This window comes from Nuphar pumila, chromosome 5, assembly GCF_984573655.1.
Source record: "Nuphar pumila chromosome 5, dmNupPumi1.hap1.1, whole genome shotgun sequence".
NCBI lineage: Eukaryota > Viridiplantae > Streptophyta > Magnoliopsida > Nymphaeales > Nymphaeaceae > Nuphar > Nuphar pumila.
Window position 1 is genome coordinate 116,153,117 of NC_143253.1, and position 25,012 is coordinate 116,178,128.

The 25,012-nt window shown below is 37.3% G+C and overlaps 2 protein-coding genes across 3 annotated transcripts; one reads left to right on the top strand and one right to left on the bottom strand.

Annotated features, from left to right (window-relative positions):
- The first annotated feature begins 3,790 nt into the window (after positions 1 to 3,790).
- LOC149838280 (auxilin-related protein 1-like) lies at positions 3,791 to 15,366 on the top strand. 2 transcript variants are annotated; one of them, XM_090006497.1, is made up of 8 exons: positions 3,791 to 4,656; positions 6,177 to 7,767; positions 7,860 to 7,998; positions 8,110 to 8,216; positions 8,378 to 8,443; positions 9,198 to 9,287; positions 13,440 to 13,616; positions 14,905 to 15,366. In XM_090006497.1, exons 1-8 carry the CDS (start codon positions 4,082 to 4,084, stop codon positions 14,941 to 14,943), a joined length of 2,784 nt encoding a protein of 927 aa, XP_089862623.1. In that variant the 5' UTR covers positions 3,791 to 4,081; the 3' UTR covers positions 14,944 to 15,366. The 2 variants fall into 2 exon arrangements, with proteins under 2 accessions (XP_089862623.1, XP_089862622.1); XM_090006496.1 differs by lacking the exons at positions 13,440 to 13,616; positions 14,905 to 15,366 and having other exon boundaries at positions 9,198 to 9,626.
- A 1,552-nt stretch (positions 15,367 to 16,918) lies between these two features.
- On the bottom strand, positions 16,919 to 23,128 carry LOC149838281 (chloroplast processing peptidase-like). The gene is made up of 6 exons (XM_090007652.1): positions 22,688 to 23,128; positions 19,781 to 19,849; positions 19,635 to 19,703; positions 18,237 to 18,323; positions 17,820 to 17,887; positions 16,919 to 17,185 (listed from the first exon to the last, which is right to left on the bottom strand). Exons 1-6 carry the CDS (start codon positions 22,958 to 22,960, stop codon positions 17,107 to 17,109), a joined length of 645 nt encoding a protein of 214 aa, XP_089863778.1. The 5' UTR covers positions 22,961 to 23,128; the 3' UTR covers positions 16,919 to 17,106.
- Positions 23,129 to 25,012: the final 1,884 nt, after the last annotated feature.

Genomic DNA, 25,012 nt, shown 5'->3' on the forward strand with positions numbered 1-25,012 from the left:
GATCCGAGATCCTCAGCTTTCCAAACATAAAAAAAAAAGGCTTTGAGCAGATTTTGAAGGAAAACCTTGTTTGTCAAAACTCAGTTTTGAGCATCCAAATAGAGCGGAACCTGGTTTTGTATGTCACCCAAACAGGGTCTTAATTGTCATAATAAAACCACAATAACAGCCTCTCTCTCCCTCTCTCATCTACCCTCCAAAACGTGGGTGTCTCCACTCCCCAGTCTCTCCTTGTTAATTAACTTAATTAGCAACAATTGTATTTTGTCAAAATTAATTATTGCTTTATCAAATAACACGACCCACCATCTCTTATATATTTGCCTACATTTGCTCAATTGTATTCCAAAATAATTTTTTCTTTTTTATAACCATGCATCTCTCCAATTTTTTTTATATTTACACTTGCCTCCAGGAGTCGATATACATCTCTCCAATTAAAAGCGTACGAAATTAGTTTAACACCCTTTATGAATGGTATGCTGATTTCCTTACCTTTTTTTGCATTTTAATTTGGTATATATATATATATATATTCTTTTGCATTAGGAGGACAAGTAAACGAGATAACACAATCTTTTCTTGGATGATATTTACTTGCGTTTTTTTAGTTGCATATTTTAAAATAGATATATATAGCAAGTCGTGTAAAGTATAAACAGAATATTTATTTGTTTAAGTTCTTTTAGTTATACACTTTAAATTAAAATAAAATATAGTTTGGTTCAAACACATACGTATTTGTATGTCTTTATTCATGAAAAAAAAAATATTAGCATAAACATGCGTTTCTAGGCCCGGCCATATGGACTCACGGATAGCTGGTGGGTTTATGAGAGCAGAGTTCTTCGTCTTTCAAGGAGAGAGAGAGAGTAACTGAAAGGACCAAACCATCTAAAATATAAAAAAAGTAAATAATTTATAATATATAAAGAGAATATTTTTCTTGGGATTTAGAGGGTCGGATTTCCACACCCTTTACCAATTACCATTGCCCCACCCTTCTGTTTCATCTCCCCCATTCCTAATTTCCTCAATTTATCCAGAAAATGAGGATAAATATCTGAAAAAAGGACAAAGGAGGATCCAATTCCATTCCACCATAAGGGGGGTCTCTCTCTCTCTCTCCCTCTCCAACCAATTATGAGATCTCCCTTGGCGTCTGTTTCTGGCCCTAATTCTCTCCAGTCCCCACCATCGCTGCAAATAGGACACGGAACCAATCCCAATTCGATTCCCCACCACCTACCAATCCATCCCACCCTTCAGTCCGATCTCCGCCACCGATGGCGGAGTTCGCACAGCTGTTACAGCGTGACTTCGGATTCAAGCCACTGGGCAAATCGCAGCCACCCCCTAACTCCTTCCTCAACAATCACGGTGATCTCTCTCTCTCTCTCTCTCTCTCTATATATATATATATATATATATAGAGAGAGAGAGAGAGAGAGAGAGAGAGAGGAAAACCCGTAACAATTGCAACAATGGATGGGATAAATGTCGAACAACGGACGTATGTAAAAAAACGTTTTTTTAGAGCGGCCATCCGCCCATGTCTTTAGCTGCGGTTAAGACCGCCTCTACAAACCTAATTTGCGCCACTGATCGTGCACGCGATCAGCAGTGCAAAATCGTTCCATTGACAAAAATGCATGGTTACTATATATATATATATATATAGGTTTATTGGGATTAATCTAGAAGTCTTGTGGATGAAGTTATTTAGAGAAGGATTTCCACACCATTAATTAGAACAGGCAGGACACTCTTGATGACTTTGTAGGTGGTATAAGCAAGTATTCGTCTATATAAATTGCTTGAGAGTATGGTATAACACATGGAATTAAGTGATCCTCAAGGATTTGCGTTTGGGGATCTGATCTATATAGGTCTATATGCCAATGGTACAACACATGAGAATTTTGATGGAAAAACAGCTGATGTTTTTTAGCGGACCTACGTACATTAGTAACTCTTGAAGTTTGTGGGATTTTGTAAGTTTCGGATTGGAGTTTGTAGAAGTGCTTCCATATAATCTTTTTTTTTTTTCTTTTTCTTTTTTTAAGATTTCAAGACCGAGTTTGAGCACACTGGATTGGATTGGAGTTTCGCTCTCTCTCTCTCTCCAGGAACATGGGGGGTGACTGGACAGCCTGGACACTTTTGAAAAAAAAAATGTTATTAGGTGCACGTTCGGTTGGATCATTCTGATTTACTTTCTCATTTGAATGAGAAAGTGAATCTGATTTGTATAAACAGCTCAACCTAAAAAGTTAAGATGTGAGAAAGTAACTCTCATCTGATTTGCTTGAGATTCAAAATCACATGCGACCCCGATTTTTAATCTCAAGCAAATTAGAAAGTGATTTTGAATCATGGTTTTGAAAAGAGCAGCCAAACGTGCCCTGTCCCTTATTCATGGTTGTCCGCAGAGAGACGTGTTGTGCTTGTCTATGACTGTCAACAAATCAAACGCGTACAGGCATGCTTATCAAAACCTAGGAAAATTACATAAAAGGAGCTACTTCTAACTTGAAATTCTTAGAACAGACTTAAGTTTTATTTGACGTTTTCGTAATAAAACTCGCATTTTTATCAAAATCTGTCACATGGACACGTCATTTTGGCTGTGTGTCCCCTGATTAACATGAACCAGGCATGCTACGAAGTCTTGACACATTGATCTGATTTAAACACGTGCACAAAATATTTTAATAATTTTGAAATATAGTTAAACAAAACATATTTTATATATTTAATTATAAAAAATAAATTTTGATTAATAAAAAATTTAAAAGGTCCATAATATCGTGTCTTATTTGTTAAAAAATTAATGAAATTTTTGCTGACGACAAAAAAGAACCAGGTTGCTGTAAGAGCCTACCTAAGGATGTTAACGGGTCAAACGTTAGGTATTATCGAATCTGACTTAATTGGATTTGGATTTGGATTGAGAATAGGGTAAACAAAAGATAAAATTCAATCTAGATCCAACTAGTCCAAAACCCGATATTTACACTTAAAATCCGATTCAGATATTAGTCAGATTCAGGTTTTAATTGGATTCGGATTCAGATCTCAATGAAAAATTAATACCAAATCCAATTTCAATTTTAATTAGATCTGGCTACCAAATCTAACTAATCGAATTCAGATTCAGGTCAGATATCGGGTTACATCCGACCCGTTGACATCCCTAGGCCTACCCCTGCCAGGTAAACCTCGGGTCAAACAAACTCTTAGGAAGCCCACTAATTAAAGACACACAAACACTTGGTGAGAGTCCAACCTTGGACCATGGGTCAGCAGCACCTTCTCCTGGCAGGTGTCAAAAATTTGAATTTGTGGGAATGGTATTAGTAGGCCAATATAAAACTTCCCTAAATAATAAATACTATTTAAGGATCATTTCCACTTATCCAGATAATTTAATATTAAAATGGTTACAACTTATTATCAACTAAAATATAAAAAAGTAAAGAGAACTATACATATTAGGCCCAATTTCTCGTTATGCTCTATAGGTTTTAAGTATTTTATGATAGATCTAAATCGTTATATGTGTTTAACATTCTCGATTTAGTGAGAATCGACTTTTGGATTATATCAAGCCGAAGGCCCAGGGTTGATGGGGGCTGCTGTTGTTCTGGTAGGTAACCGCAGTTTGCTTTAAAAAAAAAAATACTTGATTTTTGAAAGAGCTTAACGAGACCCAACGAAAAAGAGAACGCATTACTTGAAAGTAAATAACTTATGATACCTAAAGAAAAAAGGTTCAATAATGGGATTTAGAGGGACGGATTTCCACCACCTCTGCCACTTAGAGAGAGAGAGAGAGAGACCCTTGTGTTTCACCTTCCTTTCGTTTCCCCCCATCTCTAATTCCCTCAATTTATCCATAAAATAAGGAGAAATATCTGGAAAAAACGGGATAAAGGAGGATCCAATTCCACCATAAAGAGTCTCTCTCTCTCTCTCCACTATCGCGTGAGCTACTGCAAACAGGGCACGAAACCAAGCCCAATTCGATTCCCCACCACCTACAGATCGATCCCTCCCTTCCGTCTGATCTCCGTCACCTATGGGGGATTTCTCAGCGCTGTTACAGAGCGACTTCGGATTCAAGCCGCAGGGTAAATCGACCACGATGTTGTCCGCGAGGCGGTCGCCACCCCCGCCCCGATCGAAATCCCCCAATTCCTTCCTCAACGATGACAGTGATTTCTTCGGCGGCCCTCCATCTGGTGGTGGTGCTCAGCTGGATCCGATGGCCTACGATGACGTCTTCAGGGGGCCGCCCAAGTTCTCGGGCTCAGCTGCCTCGTCCGGGTTCGACTCCGTATTCCAGGGGTTGAAGGAGCCTCAGAGGTCGTCGTCATTACCGGTCTTCGACAACCCGGTCTGTGATGATGGAATCTTTGAGGGGGTTCTGGGGATGGGGAGCTCGGCGTCCTTCCAGTATGACGATGTGTTTGCGTCGACGTCCTCAGGAGTGCCTAATCTGTCGCCTCCACAGTACGAGGATCTACTCGGGGAATTTGGTAGAAGGGGAACAGAGACGCAGAAGGGAACCCGTGAAACGAAGTCGAATGAGACTGCTTTCGACGATCTAATCCCAGGGTTCGGTTCTAGCAATCCTCCCCAAAAGAAGAATAGGTAAAAATTTTGTATTTGCTTTGTTGTATTGAATGTGAGCTTAGGTTATGTTCTTAGTCTAATCCCCAAAATGCCTTAATTGGTTGTTCCTTGGCGGTCTGTATGATTTTGATTTTGGAATAATGAATGTCGATTGAAGCATAGAAATGCACTGCAACCAGATAAGATTATTGCTGGTACACACACAATTCTTGAAATAACGTGAATTGAATTTATGAATGGTTCCTTAGTTCTGCAGCTGCCCCCATATGTCACATGGATACTCCATTTTGACTCTCGTTCTATATCCCCTTATATACAAGTCATACTGGAAATTTCATCAAAATGAATCCCTGTATCCTCTGCTGTATCCAATTGACGTTACAGCCTTACCTTTATGTAAGAATAAGAAAATGTATAACATTGATGCATGATCACATCCGTACGATTAGATTTAAGAGAAAAGAATAAAAAATCAATGAAAATCGTGGTACACACGGCACACACACACACACACACACACACACACACACACACACACATATATATATATATATATATATATATATATATATATATAGAGAGAGAGAGAGAGAGAGAGAGAGAGAGAGAGAGAGGAATTGGTTCCTCCTAACCGTCCATATGCTATGGATGGTACTGATTTTCAATGTTCTAGTCATGTTTGATAAATCAGACCCCACAGATGTGTTCAACACGATCCATTTGTTAGGATTTAGGAATCAACAGTTGGATCATGTTTTTTCGACGAAAAAATATGATTTTATGAGCTTTAAGATTTATAAAAAATTCGAGCTAATGATTTTTAAATCCTTATAAAAACCTGCTCACATGTCATAATTGGATGATTCAAAAGCCGATTTCTACTAAACAAACCATGTAGATCACATTTGTGATGTCAGATTCCAAAATAGATATCGAAAAAAATGAAAATTTGAGACCGTCAACACCCTCCTACCGTTAGGAGGAGCCAATCACTCCATATATAAATATAAGGCCCATGCTAAGACTTTTGAAGAAAGTGCCCATGGAAGAATCTCCAAGGAGTACTATCCCTTAAATCGTTTAAGGGAACAGCCCTTACGGGCAGGGAAGATTTGATTCCATCTGTGGCACAATGTCTTGGGGTGCACTCCCCTTTACATGGTGCACTGATGGAAAAGAAAGACTTCGTACCCCGTCTTAGTGCTTTCATTAGTGCTGGGAGAGGTCCAAAGGGGAGAGTGGACCTTTTTTGGACAAATATAAGTGGGGCGGGGAAGAGTTAGTCCCAAATAGAAAGAAAAACATTGTTGGAATATGCTCAGGACTTAGTTGTGGGTGCACGATTGATTGATTATCCGCTTGCCTAAGGTAGAAAGGTTGGATGTCTCGAATCCGAAGATTGATTAAAGTGTTATATATATCACAAAACCCAGTTGAATCACCAGGTTGACCCCCAGAGTCTTGAGTCACTTATGTTTTCAAACCGTGAAACTTTATTAAGTTATATGATGTCTTATTGATCATTTTATGCTGCCCAGGGAAGCTAAAAGGTCTAGCCATTTCCAGCAGTCAACTTTTAATAAGCCACCCCCTAATGCATCGGTTGATCCTTTTGTTATTCTGGAATCAAATTCAACTGCAGCATCCCCATCCTCAGGGATGTTCACTGATCCTCTTGAACATATCAGTGTCTCCACAGCAAGCACAAATGACTCTTCTTCTGTTGATGGTGCTTTTGATGGATTTCCTAGTGTGCCTTTATTTTCATCTAAAAAGGATACACCATTTAGAATGGGACAGCAAGGCGGTGCTGCACAAAGTACAGCTGGCAAAGTTAATGATGATAAATTTGTGAAGAAAAGCTTTGAGAACAATATACAGAAGGACCATTGCAATTACAGAGATTCTTATCAAACACTGTTTGATATCCCTCCTAGTTCATCTGATTCTCATCAAACAGCGAGTAAAAGTGGAGGGCATTCTTCAGGTGTAAATATGAATTCATTTGCCCCAAATGGACAGGTGGGTTTATCTCCCAGAGCTGATGATACTATCAAAACTAAAGGTAACATATGGTTTACGGTGGATGAAATTCCTCTATTCACACAACCTAAGAGTGCTCCACCACCTTCGAGGCCTCCACCACCACTAACTACCAAAAGAAGACCAGCATTAAGGTCACAGAAAAGCTCTTCTGCTTCAGATGCAAATAAAAAGGCTAATGAGCACTCATCTTTCACTGCATCTGCTCAGCAACATCAATTCACTCAGGCAGCTCCTGATTCCATGAAGAGTTCTGGCATATCTCAAATTGATGAACTTGAGGAATTTGCTATGGGCAGAGCTCGAACTTATGCTGATGAATGTGCAGATGGAATGTTTCCGGAAGAATATTTGGAAACCAATTCAGCTGCAACGTCAGCAGCAGCCATTAAGAAAGTTGTGGAGAGAGCTGAAGCAAAGATGAAACAAGCCAAAGAAGCAACAACAGAGAGAGAAAGAGATGCCAAGGCTGCTAAAAGTAGAGACTTTGGTAAACGAGAAAGAGATGAGAAAGTGGCTCAAGAGATTGAGGACCAGGAGAAACAAGAAAAATTAGAGCATGAAAGAGAAGAAAGAGAAAAGGAGGAGAAAGAGAGAGAAATGAAGAGACTAGAAAGGGAGCGAGAAGTTGAAAAGGAGAAGGAAAAGGCTGCCAGAATAGCTGTGGAGCGGGCAACTAGAGAGGTTCGTGAGAGGGCAGCTGCTGAAGCACTCCAGAAGGCTGAGAGGGCAGCTGCTGTAGCACATGAACGAGCAGAGAGAGCTGCAGTTGAAAGGGCAATAGCTGAAGCACGTGAAAGAGCAGCTGCAGAGGCTAGGGAACGTGCAGCTGCTGAGGCCATAGAACGAGCTGCTGCTGAGGCAAGGGAGAGGGAAGCAAGAGAGAAAGCTTTTGTGGAAAGGGCTACAGCTGAAGCTCAGCTGAGAGATGAGAGAGCAGCAGTAGAGAGAGCTTATACTGAGGTTAGGACAAGGGCTGCTGCTGCTGCAAAAGAGAAGCATCAGAAAAATGAAAATGACTTGGATTCCTTCTTTAGTATGGGAGCTCGACCAAATAGTGCCCCAAGGCAGTGGACCCCTCCTTCGGTGAGAGTTGCTTCTTGATGTCCTCCTTATGCAAACACTGATGGATGTTTTTATGTTTATTGGCACACAATTCATCGTACTGCGTATTTTAGGAGAGCATTTTTGACACCCAAGTTCAGAACAAAGGAACTTCTGATAGGATGCGTAGGACAGCTGCAGCAACTCCATCCACCATGAGAAAAGCATCATCCACAACAAATATGGTTGATGACTTGACTTCCATATTTGGAGGTATTGTTACTTTACTGAGTATCATCTTGTTTGGAAATTTTATGAGCATCATTTTTCGCTCTATGATTTATTTATCTATTCTTTACTATTTTTATCTGTTGTTTTTTTTAGCCACTGTAGGTGTTCCATCTTCAGGAGAATTTCAAGAAGTGGAAGGAGAAAGTGAAGAAAGACGAAAAGCTAGACTGGAACGGCATCAGCGGACACTTGAGCGTTCTGTATGCTTACTGACTACATTTCTTGTTCTCTTTCATGGCTTAGCTTTTCAAGATCTAAGTTTGATGAGACCCCAGAGAGAAAAAAAGAATGTCTTATAAACTTTCATGTTCAATACTTTTGCATATTCCTGTGGTCTCAGATTGGGCTTTGCTTTGTCTAGGCAAAAGCTTTGGCAGAGAAAAATGAGAGGGACATGCAAACTCAGAAGGAACAAGCAGAACGACATGTAAGATATCAAGATGTTTTCACCAAATCATTTATAGTTTTCAGACATGATAATGCATCACAAAATGTTCATCATATTTATTAGACTCATAGTCAGTGATATCGCGGATAATTTGAAAATATTACGATATAATCGGTTTTCAAGGTCAGCTAGTATTTTCCTGAGATTTTTAAAATATCACGATATAATTGTGTTATTTTCCTGAGATATTCCCAAGATTTTCAAAAAAATTCTTTTTTTATATAGTTTAAGTATGTTTTTTGTTTCTTTTATGTTTTAAACATTTTATAATTGTTTTTTATATTTTTGCAAGACAAATACTATAAAACCTATTGTTTTTTATCTTTTTTTATTATTCATAGTTTTTGTGATTTTCCTGATATTTTTCCTAGAAAAATCACTTTTGAAAGTATCTCCGAGAAAAACCCTTGTTGAGAAATTGCCTTGAAGGATACAGGTGACTATGATTACACTACAAATGCTTGCGAAAAGTACCATGAACATGTTGATTTATTTATTTAGAAAATTTTTGCAACTTTTTTTTGAAGTTTTCATTTTCAATCTTCTCTCCTCTCTCACTATATAAAAATATATATGTATAAATAAATTATATATATATATATATGTATGTATATCTTTCGAAGCTTATGTTCTATTTATGAAAATACATATATTGTCTAGAACATAAACTATATTTGCACTGTTGCTTAGTTTTCATTTGTTTATGATTCTATTGTTTTTTTTTATGGTTCAGAGAATCGCAGAACAACTGGATCATGAGATTAAACAGTGGGCTGCAGGAAAAGAAGGAAATTTACGTGCTTTATTGTCAACACTGCAATTTGTAAGACGAGAACTGCGGGAAAATAGATCACTTTTGATCCTTAATCCACTTGTAGCACAATGTTTTTGTTTCTATACAAGTGAATTACTGATTCAATTGATTATTTCCTCGTGGTATCCTAGATACAGATTTTATGAGAACTGCATCTATAAGAATTATTTTAGCAGATTAGATTTTGGCCTGTCATATCTAGTTCATTGTGCATTGCTTATTGTCTTAAATTTTGTTTATGAAGTAGGAGTGTAGCTTTGGACAGTATGGAGAATAAAACTGGTAGATATCATCATGAGATTTCAGAGGCAGACTATATGTTGGCATGTAATGGCCAAATCAACTTAATAAATGATGAACTGGGGAATTGATGGAGTACTAGTTGTTTTAACCAATGTCACATGGGTGCGGGTACGGGTACGGGTGCGGAGCAATTTCAAAAATTTTGGACACGGGGACACGGCTATATATATATATGTGTATATATATATATATATAATAAAACTTGGTCCAAGTTGTGCCCATTAGGGGACACGGCTATATATATATAACAATTATATATATATATAATCAAATTTTTTTAGTTTTTATAGTCTTTTGCCCTAAAAATGGACAAAAATAGACTCGGTCAAAGTTGACCAAGTCCAAAATGTGGATGGACTCGGCCCCGGTGCGTTGACCGAGTCCGACACTTGGTTGACCGTGTCCGCCCCATGTCCGAAGCCGCACCCGTGTTGGGGCGTGTCGATGCAGGTGCGTCGACCTTATAGCCGAGTCCGTGTGACTTAGGTTTTAACCATAGTAAGAAATATCTTTGCCATTTTGAGGTCGGGGTAGGCCTAAGAAGACTTGGATGGAGATGATAGGAAAGGATATGAATGCTTTGAACCTCACCGAGGACATGGCATTAGATAGAAATGATTGGAGGAGAAGGATTCATGTGGAAGACCTAGAATGATTTTCTTTTTTGGTTCATATCGCCGACCCCAATTGTTTTGGGATGAAGGCGTAGTTGTTGTTGTTGTTTGAGCCAAGGCGAAAAAATCTATGGATTAAGGAGAGAAACAACGAGTTAATAAGCCAAATCTGCATTGAAGTTCTTCAGAGTCCAGACCAAGATTTAATACCTACTTTTAAGGTTTTTACAAATTTTTTAAAATTTAATCTGATTGTGCGACTTATAAAGCTACAAAGAAATGCTCATTTTGTGTTCAAGAAAGTGTAGGTTGTTATATTTGATGTAGATACATTGATGTCATCAGGAGAAAGAGAGAAAATCTAGAAATGATCCACCAAAGTGGTTTTGCGTATGGGTTGTCCATGACTCAACACAATGTATTTTAATATGCCACTAGCATTTAAGGTGACACATGGTGAAAATGTCATCTTGCTGGTGAGGCAATTTGTAAAGCCATGTTGCTTTCCTACTAATTTTCTAAAATGTACATAAATGATGGCTAGTTTACAACAAATGAGGACAGAATTAGTGCTATAAATCATAGTTGAGAAAACTAATGAGAAACCATTAACACCAGAAAATGAGGAACATCAGTCATCCTCATCATAAAATATATATCATGTTTACGAAGTTGGAGGTGGTTTTTGAGCATATGAAGAAGCCGTGAATAAAGTTAGTAGCAAGATGCTAGAGATTTCTTTAGGAAAAAAGACCAACCTTGGTATATGTGGGGAACTAGATACCTAAATTATTTAGGTTGGTTGTGATGTATTATCGTCTTTTAATATCTACGACTACTGCTTTTTAAGTTCTCGTGAAAGACATGCTTTAAGTTATGAATATTAAGGCTTAAGGCAGTGTTTCAAGATTTTATAGTTATATTTTTTTGTTTATTTATGTTCAGTTCAATTGTTTATTGATTATATTATTTATTTGTTTGTGGTAAACATTTCACATGCATATTTTATTTTTATATTTAGAATACTATTATGTTTTAGCTTTTAAGGAAAGTTGTCAATCTTTTATTCTAAAATTTTCAAGAACCTATGATACAACAAATCTATATCATTGTGCTTTTTATGACATTGGTCGCCAAAAATAATGAAAAATCATTTTTAACTTACCTTATTGCTAAAGTTTGATTACGGAAATTGTTTTCCTTTGTATTACTGTTAGGGCGCTAAAATTTCTCCATCAAGGAGAAACTTTTATTTTATGGTGGGCCCCATGCACGCCATCAAACCTGCTCAAAAATTTCTCCACCGTTTTTGCCGTTTTGGCGAGTCAATATCCTTAGAAATCGGAGATAAAAAGTCGCTGGTTTCCCCCAGCAACTTTTATCATGTATAAATCTCTCCTCAAGGAGAAATTAATCGAGGCATCAAATGCACCCTTAGTGATGTAGAAAAAGTAGTCAGATACTTGGAAACTATGTCACAGGGATTCGGATAGCAGGGTGCCACACCTGCGTCGATGCGACTCGATGCGGGTGCGGGTGCGGCACCAGGTGCGATCAACCCGACCCTGGGTGCGTTGACCGCACCCAGGGTCATTTTTGTCCTTTTTTTGGATTTTTAAATTTTTTTTTTTGCCCTATGAAATGGGCTGCGGAATTTAAAAAAAAAAAATCTTTGGGGGGGGGGGGGCGCTGCCGCCCTATAACCCCTCGCCAGGGGCGGCCCCCCCTGGACCCGCCGTATCTTTAAAGTTTAAACATTTCTAGCAATTATCCTTTTACTTGCTTAGTTGTACTTTTTGCTGGTTATGAATTTTATCGTTTGATGATCTGGAATAAATGATGAAGGTTGTGTTTTGTATATGTTACTGAATCATAAGTGTCATTAATCTCCTATTAAAGGTTGTGGGTTGTAAGCCTTTATGAGTTCTACCCAGATGAGTCTATTTGATATTTTATTCTACCATTCCAAGACTTGACTGAAAGCTCAATTGTTTGAGGTGACGTGAGTGGCCCTTCTTGCCAAACTGCCTCATGCTGATTATACATTTTTCTTGTACATTGCAAAATCTTGATTTTGCATGCTTACAAATTATATCATTTATTCATGAATTCATATCCAAAGCTTTTGTGTATGTCTCTGGAGACTCCTTTATCATTTCATCCAACAAGAACAGCTTCTAATTTGATGAGTTCTTTTCTTGATTGTCATTCATGTTTGGCAGGTATTCCACCAATTAATCACCCAAGGTTTCATCTTTTATTAAATGTTACCAACCCCATGGAGGATGGTTCATGTGGAGGAGCTTACTATGCTAGTTTGGCACACACACATAGGTCATTGTGACCATCCGAGCTGTTGGGGAGGTCACACACATAGGTCATTGTGACCATCCGAGCCGTTGGGGAGGTCCCAATGACTCTAAAGGCACATTACAATTGTGTGGTTAAGGACAATAGAGATAAATAAAAAAGGAAAATACCAATGTAATATACTCTTTATTGAATAAAATGCTTAGGAAAAGCATTAGTAATACAAGAGGGGAACACTCCTATTTATACAAAACAAGCCACACAGAGACAATTGGGACAGTCCCTAACAGCTAGAAATAGAGCCATTGGGGAGGTCCCAACGACTCTAAAGGCATATTACAATTGTGTCCTTAACCAAATGGTTAAGGACAATAGAGATAAATAAAAAAGGAAAATTCCAATGTGCCCCTAATGGGCACACCCTATTACAATACTGTGAAAAGACTGAAATACCCCTAATAGGGATTTCCTATTACAACATCATAAATACTAAATGTACAATGTGAATTAGATCACTATCACCGATGTAGCTGATATATTGAAAATATCACGATATTTTTGGGGAAAACTCTTTTTTTTATTTATTTTAAGTTTGCATTTCCTATTTTTTTGTTTATTTTATATTTTAAAACCTTTAAAACATGTTTCTTTAGATGTTTGTAAGAAAAATAATGCAAAACTTATTATTTTCTTAGCTTTTTGTTGTTATTTATATTTTTTTTCAAAATTTTAAACTCCTGAGATATTCCCGAGATTTATCAACTTTTGAAAATCTCTCGGAGAAATACCCTTGCCAAGAAATTACCTTTATCGATATAGGTGACTATGAATTAGATATATATGTATGTGAATACATGTATATGTTACAACTTAACAGCAACAATTTATCATTTGCTTTGTGCCGATTAGTATCTTTTTTTTTAACAATGAGCAGGTTCTCTGGCCTGAAAGTGGGTGGCAACCAGTGTCCTTGAGAGATTTGATTACTTCTGCTTCCGTGAAGAAAGTGTATAGGAAAGCAACCTTATGCGTGCACCCTGATAAGGTACAACAGAAGGGTGCAACTATTCAGCAAAAGTATATCGCAGAGAAAGTTTTTGACCTGCTCAAGGTACTTTATTTATGATATAGTTGGTTGGGTGTCTTTATGCATTTCCTTTCCATTTCATGTTTTTGTTCCGTTTTGAGCAATTGACGAGTCAGATACCTAAGTCTTTTCTTTGATGAACATTTTGATGATAAACATGTACTGCAATCTTGGTAAATAAAGTTCCAAATATATGTATGTAAGAGAAATATCTATCTGTTAATTACTTGAGATAAGATTTATTATGGATGCTTTGCAGATCTTTTCGGGCGTGAAGCATGGTAAATAACTATCTTAGAAAAGTATATTATATTTTAGTCAGTCTTATCTGGGCTCCCATAGATTACAAAGATGAACATGCTCGATAGGGTTCTAGAAAGTCTTCATGCCTTAGCCACATAATTAGCAGCTATAGTTTAATTGAGAAAATTTGCAGTCTTTGTGAATTCCTTCTATAGTGTATTTGATAAAGGCATACTGCGTTAGGCGGATTGGAACCTGCATTCTGTTTGTGTTTCTTGTTTAGGTCATTTCTTGTTCCTGGGAATTCCTTGAGAAGGGGATTATTTTGGTAGCTAATGTGGATACTTGTTTTGATTCCATATCCACTTACACATTCTTAAGAGGAGAGAAACTACAGTTATCACACTTTCCCTGGTGCACATCAAAGATGGGGAGATTTTCTTTAGGATAATAATATTTCTTCAAGGGCCTCTTCTTCAGGAGAAGCAAAAAATATTACATTGAGCTATTTCCTTTGTTATTACATTGTGATGACCTTTAATTAAAAGTGTTCAGATTGTCCATTTATATAGTATATCAAACATGAAAATATCTGAAGGGAAGAACTTAATGCAGAACAACTTGGAGAGGATGGAACCAGAGTCCATGAGATTCATCATGTACTCGTGGTCTCTTATCTCTAACCATGTAGATCTTTGACATAGTTTGGGAAAAAGAGGGGGGGCAGGGGGAGGAGAATCTTTTCAAGATTTAAGGAAAAGAAAAAACAATGGAGAAATAATATTTGTTTTTCAAAATTTTATTTATAAAATATGTGCTAATATAGTGATAAATGAAGTTTAGTAACATTGAACATACTGTAAGACTAGGCAAAATCTCATCAAGATATTCGAGGGGAGATATTTGTTGTTAGTGATAACTTAGCTCTGAATTTATTGGGTCTTTACCAGTTCTTTGGCCTGGCACTTGAGTTTGAGATTATATTTTGGTATTTTTTAGCATTCAAGTTAGAATAAGCTGTCATTGATTTCATTTTCCTTTACCTGTTCGATTATTGGCATAAAAATAGGAAGCCTCAAACAAATTCAACTCAGAAGAGCTCTTTTGAAGTTGCTACCTCAGCAAGCGCATGTTAATTCTATGGGAAGGCAATTGTCATGGTCTATCTGCAACACGGCACCAATTTTCCAGCCATCACAGCATGTGCTTGGTTTGGCGTATCTTCGTTCTGCCCTTGCTATCCTAGATGTCGCTCAGATTCTGAACCGCAATGTAGATGGTGTTGCTGTGTATATTGGCACGAAATTATCTGTAAGTTCCTTTGCTGATTACTGTAAATAAGGTCGGGGTGCCACCATATCTCTGGCTTGTCCCACGTCCAACGTCAAATTTCACGTGCTCTCCTGCTTGTGGGTATGGTAGGCTATGATTCTTTTATGATGAATGAATTCTTTGAACTTTCCAATGGATGTCATTGTATCATAAACAGAATGAGAATTTGCAAATATATGGAATTTTTTTTTCTGTTTCACGTGGTGAAGCATTCGTCTTAGAAGATTTCTAATGCTAAACATGCCTGTGGATGTGGGCTTACACACACCTACACACGCATCAAGCCTGTGACTCATCTTGTTGATAGGAAATTGTCAGAAAATCAGTAGCAACATACAATTTACAGAGAGGAAAAATGTCCATTTTATCTCTCAACTGATTTAAGCCAGTGATGATATGATCGACATTGAGGGCCTGTTTGCTGCGGAAACCTGAGGATTTCTGAAGAAACACACGGGATTCATCCACTCCTGTAAGTCCCGCCATGTATTTCTTCGTGGAGAGAGGCCCTCAAAATCAATTGGTCCCATGCAAACATACCTTAAAGTTGTTTCCCAGGTTGCGTTATAAAATGTCTGCCTTTTCTTAGGGCACGTTGGAACCGTGAGACAAAACCTGGCCGAGGACAAAGCCGTGTCTGCAGCAGTTGTCCCGTGTTTGATATGAGCACCCCCAGTATCCATGGATACAAACGGCAGCTTAACCAGTCTCAGCTTGTCCTCTACACCTTGGTGGTCTGAGGTTTCACATAGAAAAGTACTTTGGCTATTCCTGTGTATAGGTTTTTCCGCTGATGAAAAAAATCAATGGTTGCAAGTGCACTGATTTTTCCCAACTAAAAAAGACACCTGAATCGGCCATACTGAACACACCTACGATGTTTGATTGAGTAAAAAATTTACTTGCATCGTGGGGTTTTGAATAGACTGTACTGTATTGAATATATAGCCTATTGACAAATGTCATACCAATAGATGATCATTCATGCAGCATTTGGATTGCTATGAATAACTAGACGTTGAGAGAATTACGGATGTCTGCAGGTTGGATTCAGATGGGATTCGTATGGGAAAAGACAAACCCGAATTAGATCTGACCTAATCGAATTTGGAATTTTGGGTGGAAAAAGATAAAACCAAATCTGGATCCGACTACTCTAAAACCCAATATTTACACTTAATAGGATTAGGATTAAGATTTCAATGTAAAATTAATACCGAATCTGACTAACCAGATTCGGATTTCAGTCGGACATTAGGTTACATCTGGCCCATTAATATCCTGAGAGAATCCACTTTACTTTTCCCACGAACTTTTCAAAAAATGGTTGTTTAACCATGATCATAGTTAAACAAACCCAAGGATCTCTGAAGAGAATTTGCCTTTTCTATGTAACTTTTAAGATGCCACTCTGTATTTCCTAGTATTCAATAATGGTCGAGCATTTCAGAACTTTGTTCATCCACTAATATTCTCTGCAAAATTAGAAAAAAACAGTTTGGTGTTGCTGATCTATTAAGATCGATTCTTGCATAGTAAATCAGATTACTACAGTGTGACAAAAATCAGTCAATTAAACCCTCTTTATACATCTCTTCCATACAGGCGCACAAGCATGTTGCCCCATGAGCATTCTTTACTAAATCCATGGATGGAAACAACCAAAACTAATCACTAATTCAAGGATCATAAGCCAATCTGGGAACAAGCAATCAAGGAAAAGTAATATCACACATTCCATTAAGAAACTATTCACAAATGAGAAACTTTTCGATAGCAAATAGTAACCACATTGACAATAATAAGGTCTAGTATATGTTACTTTGTCTGCAAAGTTCACAACAATACCAATACATTACCTCTTTGAAGAAAAATGACGAGGTTTTGTTACACATAATTGTTACGTGAATACCAATAATTAACAAAGCAGGAAGAAGTATCAGGAGGCTGGGACCTGAGGTGGTCGTGAACAGCCCATCACATATCTTCCCATGATATTCTTGATAGGAAGAGGTCCCCTGAAATTTAATAAAATTCTGTCAGCATAGCTTTAATTTTAATCTTCAAGAAATAGACAGAGATTCGGGAGCAGAAAAGTATGGCTCGCTATCCATGGGATCAAGGTGAGGCAAGTCAAGCCGAACTCTGAGTAACAACTGCCATTGCACGCAGTTCTGAGTCCAGCAGAGCCGGTGATGTTTCATCAATAGTGACAAATATCAGCAATATCTTCAAAATTGCAAAGAGAAACGGGTGTTATTTTGGTCATCATTTTGTATGGTTAAAATATAACTATATCTTTCAAATATCATGATATTGTCGTGACACCCAAATATCATGATCTTATCGCAATATATTAGTGTTATACCAGTTATTTAACAGGACAAAACAGAGCTTTCTATTTTTGCATATATTTATTTCTATTTCTTCCTACAAACATGTTTTCTATTATTTATTTATTTGTTTTGCCAAATTTTGCCAACAAAAGCATGAGAAAAATAAAAAATTAATTTCTCATAAAATTTGGCTGCCATTGTTTTGCTGTTTTGAACTTTGGTCACCACAGTTTCATCTAAACGGCATGCCAAGGTCTGAAGCCTCGTTGCAAGTGTACAGTTATGGTTGTTTTATGAGCGAAGCATATGTACTCACCAGACATGGGAGTCACAACTGTTGTTTCGATTGTCACCCATCACAAACACGGAGCCATGTGGAACATACTGCATAACATGGGAAAAAAGAAGAAAAAGAAAGTAGAATGAATAAAAATGCGAAGTAATTTTTAACTGTTACCTAAAAAAATAGAAACACAAGATACAGACCAAACAGATTGTGTGCAGTCCAAGGCTCATGAAACCAAGGGAAATCATGAGGCACTCAGATGTCAACAACATGGAGTTCACCAGGCCTATTCTTCCTTCTGTCTGTAGCGAGATTGATCATCCTGTATGTGCAATATACGAATCTTCACCCTGGCAATGCCAACTCACTATGTTGCTCGAAGCACACTTGCTGCTGGTGAATACCTGATATAAGCAAGATAAAAGTAACAAGGATATTGGAACACACTGTTGCATGCATCTCGTATGAAGGGGGTTCTGCTATGAAACCCTCTTTCTGAATATCTCCATTTACCAGCAGCTTCCCCTGTTCAACCTACAATTGAGAAGAATTCAGCACCTTGAATTATTCTAAATTCATGCCCAACAAAATTGTGATAATTCATCAAAATCCACATTGTTTGTCTATTCAATGATTTCTCTCATTTAAAGAACTACATTCAAAACATGTTCTCTACCAGCAAAACGTTAAAACAAACAACCAATTCCTTTATATTGAAATGGTGACATTAACATATTTAAACAATATCCACTCTGTTTGCTCTCGGCAGGTTGTCAGTATGCCACTTCAAGGACTCTAGAATCATTTGAACTAAAAAAGGTTTAAGTTCCCTGGAAGATTGGCTGCTAATGATGGCTCACTCCTAAAGTTGAAAACCTACACACAAATTTATATCAAAAGAAAAACTTCTAAGGAAATATAATTTGGTCCAATTCCAGTGGATCTTGATTTAGAGTCTTGGATTCATATATCATGATTCTTATTCTCCAGCTTCGCTTTAAGAAAAAAGCAGTGTGTGTGCTCTTTACCTGTATAATGTATATATTATTCTGTCTTGTCTAAGACATCTTGTTCTGCCAGCTTTTTATCTGTCTTTGAATTTAAAACCATTTAATTGTGTACTCTGATTCGACTGTCATCAGCAACACCTAATAGTACATATATAGGGTCTCTATCATATTTTCAAACAAACAACATAAAGTTGAATTCAGGAAGATCATCCAATCTCCTTCAATGATAAGAGCAAGAGCAAACCTCCTATACAATACATAATTCAACCGTACAGGGAAACTGGCACAGCCACAGCACAAGGGACTAGCAAAATCTTCGGTAGAAAGACCAAGTTGTATCTACCACCCACAGCTCTGAATGTCCAGCCAGATTTGAAACTTCTGCAGTTCAACTTGGAACCTTATGTACAGAATACTTAGGGTGATTTGACAAGGATGGATTTGCCAGTGACATATAAAGCTAATTTTCATCTTGAAATTTACTAATATGTAAAAGATCCTTTCTCATTACATTAGTTTCCAGAATTACAACAGAAACAAAGGCAGATTGATGAATGGAACCACCTACAGTTTCTTTGTCATTCTGATAAGTACTTATAAGGGCAATTAACTTTTCCAATGGCGAAGCAATGCAATATAATGCATATTTAATGCATACAGATCCATGTACACATCATGTCATGCAAAATACCTCCAGATTTTTTTCCCAAACCAACAGGATTTTGTGGATATTTGTTAAGATCATGTGGCCTCAAGTTCATAACTTTCATATTCAAGAAGAAAGCAGAAATAAGAAATTTTGGAAAAGTGTCAACATGTGGTTCTGGATTCACACCTCAACCAAATCTCCAGCCTTTGCTACAATTCTTTTAATGAACACATCTTCTTTTTTGAACCCCAAATCCTGCCAAGAGAAAAAATAGAGTTAGTCAAATGAAGTATATATGACAACTGAACTATCACTGGTATCATAAAGCAAACCTGCATATGTTTAGGTGCTCTGAATAGCACAACATCATTGACGGAAGGATTTTTGAAGTAATAAGATACCTGCAAGAATCAAAATATAATAATAGATTATTAGAGAATAAGAATGTCAATGAAAAACTTCCAGGAGTCATATATTTGTTGATTCAGTAAGAACCAGAATTAGAACATATCACCAACTTCTGCCACTATATAGCATCCCTGATTCCATAAAGTCCTTGCTTAAGTAGGGAGAGGAAAATAAATAAGGCTGATCTCAAGTTCTTCCATATGGTGCTCCTGATGTCATTTAAAAGGTCAAGCTTGTCTTATAGGGTGAAAAATACAAAGGCGAATCTCTAGTTCTCCTTGTTGTGTTGAATTTCTCAGAAAATGAAATTCAATTAGTTGCTACTCTACTCAACTAATCACAATATGATGTCACTTTTCAACATAGTAAGTCATGTATTAAAGAACAAATTATTTGATGAGCAGATAACAGGCAAAGATTGGTCAACTAGATGCTGGAATGTGCAATCTAACCACAGCTGCAGGAAGTTTTCCTAAAAGACTGGAAGAGCTTTCTTCCTTCAACAACAAATTGTCCCACCTTCATATCACAACCACTTTTTGCCTCATATAACAATGTTGACAGGTTTTGCATGTGCTCCCTCAAATACTAAAACATTCATGCATTGCAACATAACTTTTCTGTTGTCCATGATTCCATCTACTACATCACACATCCTATGTCACATGGACACTTAGCATGTGTATCCTGTGTTTACACGACATAACGCTTGGACACTCTAGGATATTTTATGGACAGTCAAACCAGTTTCACACAGTCAACATTGTGTCATTAACTTTATCTATTTTCTTTTGTGATTTGCTTATCTTATATTCACTTGAGTTCTTTTTATTTTAAAATTTGTCAACAATTACATTACATTTGAAATTTAACTTAGTTTTATCATTTGATGTTCCTAATTACAGTAATTCAGAATTGTTGTTTGCTACACACACACATACATATATGTCTGTGTACCCATGTTCTGGTGTTTTAATTTTTGAGAATTATCGTATCATACCAAGTATATCCACATCATGTCCCGTTCTGCATATGCATCCATACGACATAGCATGCATCATTCTTTGCCCTAGAAAGTGAAAAGTGGGGGTACAGCTTGGTCGTTGTGTTGATCAAGTCAAATTTATAGTATTCATAAATCCAATATTTCATAATTTGACCTAGATATGAATCTTTTGACTCAAACATTTCATACAAACCTTAACATCTCAACTACATCAAGAATATAAGTCAAAAATTTGAAATTATTTTCAAAATGTACCTAAAGAGATTGATACATAATTTCATTAATTCCACATGTCCTTAATCCCACAAAAGGCAGTAAATATCATATGAGTTTCAAGCCAATCAATGACAGGAGATAAAAAAAACCCAGACAACCACAATAGGACTAAGAAAAATTATCATGATATCAATTACTGGTTGCTTGTAGGCTAGTGATAGATCAGGTTGGGATAAAACCCCGAAGATCCAGATTGGGTATGCCACATGGGTACTCCATTGCTTCCTTCATATGTATTATCTAAATGAAGAACACATGGTTAAACCAGAGAGTCAGAGACAAATATGGAACTGACAGGGCATAGGCAATTGCATCCTTGTCTGGGTTATATCTGGACCAAAACAGAAAGAACTAGACCTCCATGCGGATTCTATATTAATCTCGTCTTCTTATAGAAGGAACTAACCATGATACAGCCTGATAGAATTAACACATTTCTGACTCAGTGTAGATTATTCCATTTGCCTGATCCACATTTGTCATAGCTCTAGCTGAGAATATAAATCTAACAGTATGCTTGGATCTGTGTCACTCTTAACCAGACACACTAATGCTTATTGCAGTATATGTGATGCAGGTCCAAAAATACAATGCCTTGGTTTAATTTTCTCTTCTAAAACTGAACACCAAAAAATTGACCCACCTCTCTGATCTTGAAGCCTGGCCAACTCTCTCACACATGAAGGATTATCATTCTCTCCAAAATTAATGAAGACCATGAGTTCCAAATAGTTGAATAACTAAATTTGAATCCCAAAGAAATGTTGGCCAACTCAATTTGGATGAGATCACCAACATAAGCTTTACAGAATGCTTCGATTTTCAGCATCTGTTAGGTAATAGACAATGATTTGCTTAAAATTGTGTGCAGAATCATTAGTAATGCAAAGCCATTGATGCTGTCTTAAAAAATCACAAATCACCAATAATCGATATTTTTCATGATAACCTGATGTCATCAGAAGCAAGAGGATAAACCCTAAGGTTCTCCTTTCGTATCCACCCTTCGGCATCCATAACATCAAATCCAGCATACCACGATGATATTCTTGCTCAAAAATAACGTGCCTTGGAGGCACTGGTCATCAAAGTTCTGGAGAATGATTGACCTCGTGTTAAAAGGAATGAATTCTGCCAGGAGTGCCAAGGAAAGCTCAATTCAAGCAATTTGCATCACCAACCTAAAATTTTCAAATCATATTAACGTGTAATGCAGATCAAACAAATTGCCTTCTGAGTGCGAAACCGCAAACACCAAACGCACTTCCACCTAAACGATTACGAAGATTCCTAAAAACGATCACATTTTGTCAAACTATTAATTGCACCAATTGTGAAAGTTGAACAAGAGGAGAATTAAGAGTAACCGAAGTATCTCAACTAGAATCACCAAACATTCTTTCCATAAAATCGATACTCCCAATTTAACTTCATCAAAAATTCGTCCAATAATCTAAGAAAAAACGAACGAACCGCAGATCGAAAAAAAAAAAACAAACACGAAAAGCTAAAAAGATCATCCGTTGGAAAAACAAAAAACAGGGTTTACCTTCTCGGCGATGATGCGGTCGCCGATCCTCAGAGTGGGATACATGGAAAGAGACGGAATGTAGCGGACCTCCACGAAGAGCATGGACCAGAGGAGAAGCACCGCCAGGACCCGCTTGAGGTCAAAGCTTCTGGAAGTTTCCGGCCTCTTCTCGTCCGCCCCCGTCCCTCCGTCCAGGGAGAAGGGAGAAGGGGGTCGCAGGGATTCGTGGCACGGCATCCACCGGAGCGGTTGCAGAGTGATGAGATAGGAAGCCATCCTCATGAGGTTCATTCCGGAAGAGGAAAGGGTAGCGAAGGGAAGGAAGAAGAGAGCGAGCTAGGGTTTATCATCCTCTCCTCCCAGAGGAAGGATCGCCGAAGAAGCAAAACCTTAACCCTAACCCTAACCCTAACCCAAAACCCAAACCCAGAGTCAGGCTGCCCGCCATGACCCCTACCACGTGTTGATTGATATTATTATTATTATTAATATTAATATTAATATTAATATTATTTCAATAGTTTTAACACGTGTCACGTTATGATTGATACATGTAATATTTTTATTATTTTTTGACCAATACAAAAACGAATTCACTTGAGTATGGGTATCGGCCGATACAACTGAATCGGTGGCGCCGTTTCAGAGCCGATACCGATACTGACAACATTGGATTCTACACGTTACAACAGTGACGCCTCCACTTCAAATCACCCAACAACCTCTAAAGCCTCTTCAACTATTCTATAAAAGAGATCTTGCATTATTTGCATAGAAATAGGGAAGTTTCCTCATACAAACTTTCCTTTTCTTTGCAAGTTTATGTCATGTCATTGAGGTATCACTTTTTTTTTTTTTATTCGTGATATAGTTCTAGGCTTTTCTAACAATAGTCAAATAAAGACCTGTTCTAACACTTTACCTTCATTAAATAAAGGCCTGTCCAAACTTACTTTACCTTAAACTAAGATGGGTTAATATTTTAAAGAAAAATTTACAAAACCCACCTAACTTTTAACCTAGTTACAAACACCACCTAACTTTTGAGAATTTACAAATAGGTACCTAATTTAAAAAATAATTCTCAAACAAGCACCTCATCTAACTCAAGCCAGGGTGAACAATGGGCCAAGCCGACCCAACCCGCCATGGTTCAGGTTTGGGTCAAGGTTTTAGGCTCGAGTTTGTTAGCTACTGGGTTGAAACCCGGCCCGTTATATACGTGCATCAGGTTCGGGTTGACCAGTGGGCTATGAGGTTAGCCTGATAGGCCTGAGCTATTAATTGATTATTAATAATATCACTTTTTAAAAAAATAATTAATTGCATAGTAACATGGTAACTATTATTATTTTCTAATTAATTGCATTAATTTTATAAAAACTAGAAAGATAATTACTTGAGTGCATGGAAACTTGTTAATTATTTATTATTTACTTAATTAATTGAGTTTGGGCCCAACTTGCTTTACATTGATACATCGAGCCAATGAGTCGGGTCATGGGCTGCTTTTCAAACCCGAGCCCATTAAGAACCGAGCTAAAGCCCAGACCGTTAGTAAACTGTCTGGGCCATCTCGGGGCCGGATCACACTTAAAGCCCAGTGGGTGAATTAATCATGATCATATTAGAGTTATGCTTAATAAAATTATTGTCTAGCCCTTAGTTTACCTCATCCTTATATTCCCTTTTGTTAAATTGAGGGTTTGATGACTCCGCTTGGCCTGTTACACTGGTTGTGTGAGTGTTATGTCCACAACCAAGACTCTCTCTCTCTCTTTCCAAACTCAAAAAAAAAATATAAAAAAGAAAAAATGCTAAACCATCTCTCTCCAAACTCAAAAAAAAAAAAATGCTAAACAACGAGCTTCAAATTCCAAATGCCTATTTAATTGACCAAAATAAAAGCCTAAGAAAAGAAAAACTCACTTATCCAATCAATGAATTGCCATTCAAAGTCATACACCAAAATAACAAAATCAAAACATGAGCATGTGAAATCCATAATACTGTCTGTTTTGAAATAAAGGATCTGATATGACTATACGGTCTCACATTGGAATTCAAAGAGTCACACAATGGTGGGCTCCCAACTCACATAGCGTATGAGTTAAAACTCTGTTATAACCTAGTCAATGAGATTAAAATCCTTATTAAGATTGAAAAAATGATTACTTAGGAGATGACTATATATTCTTAGCCCCTGCACTCTGCAGGAAACATCGATATCCATATCGAGTTATCCCCTCAAAATAGGCTATTGATCACCATTCCCATTCTTATATCCTCTACATCTTAGGTGCTCCTTTCTTACTATGCATATGGTTATAAAATTCCATCAGT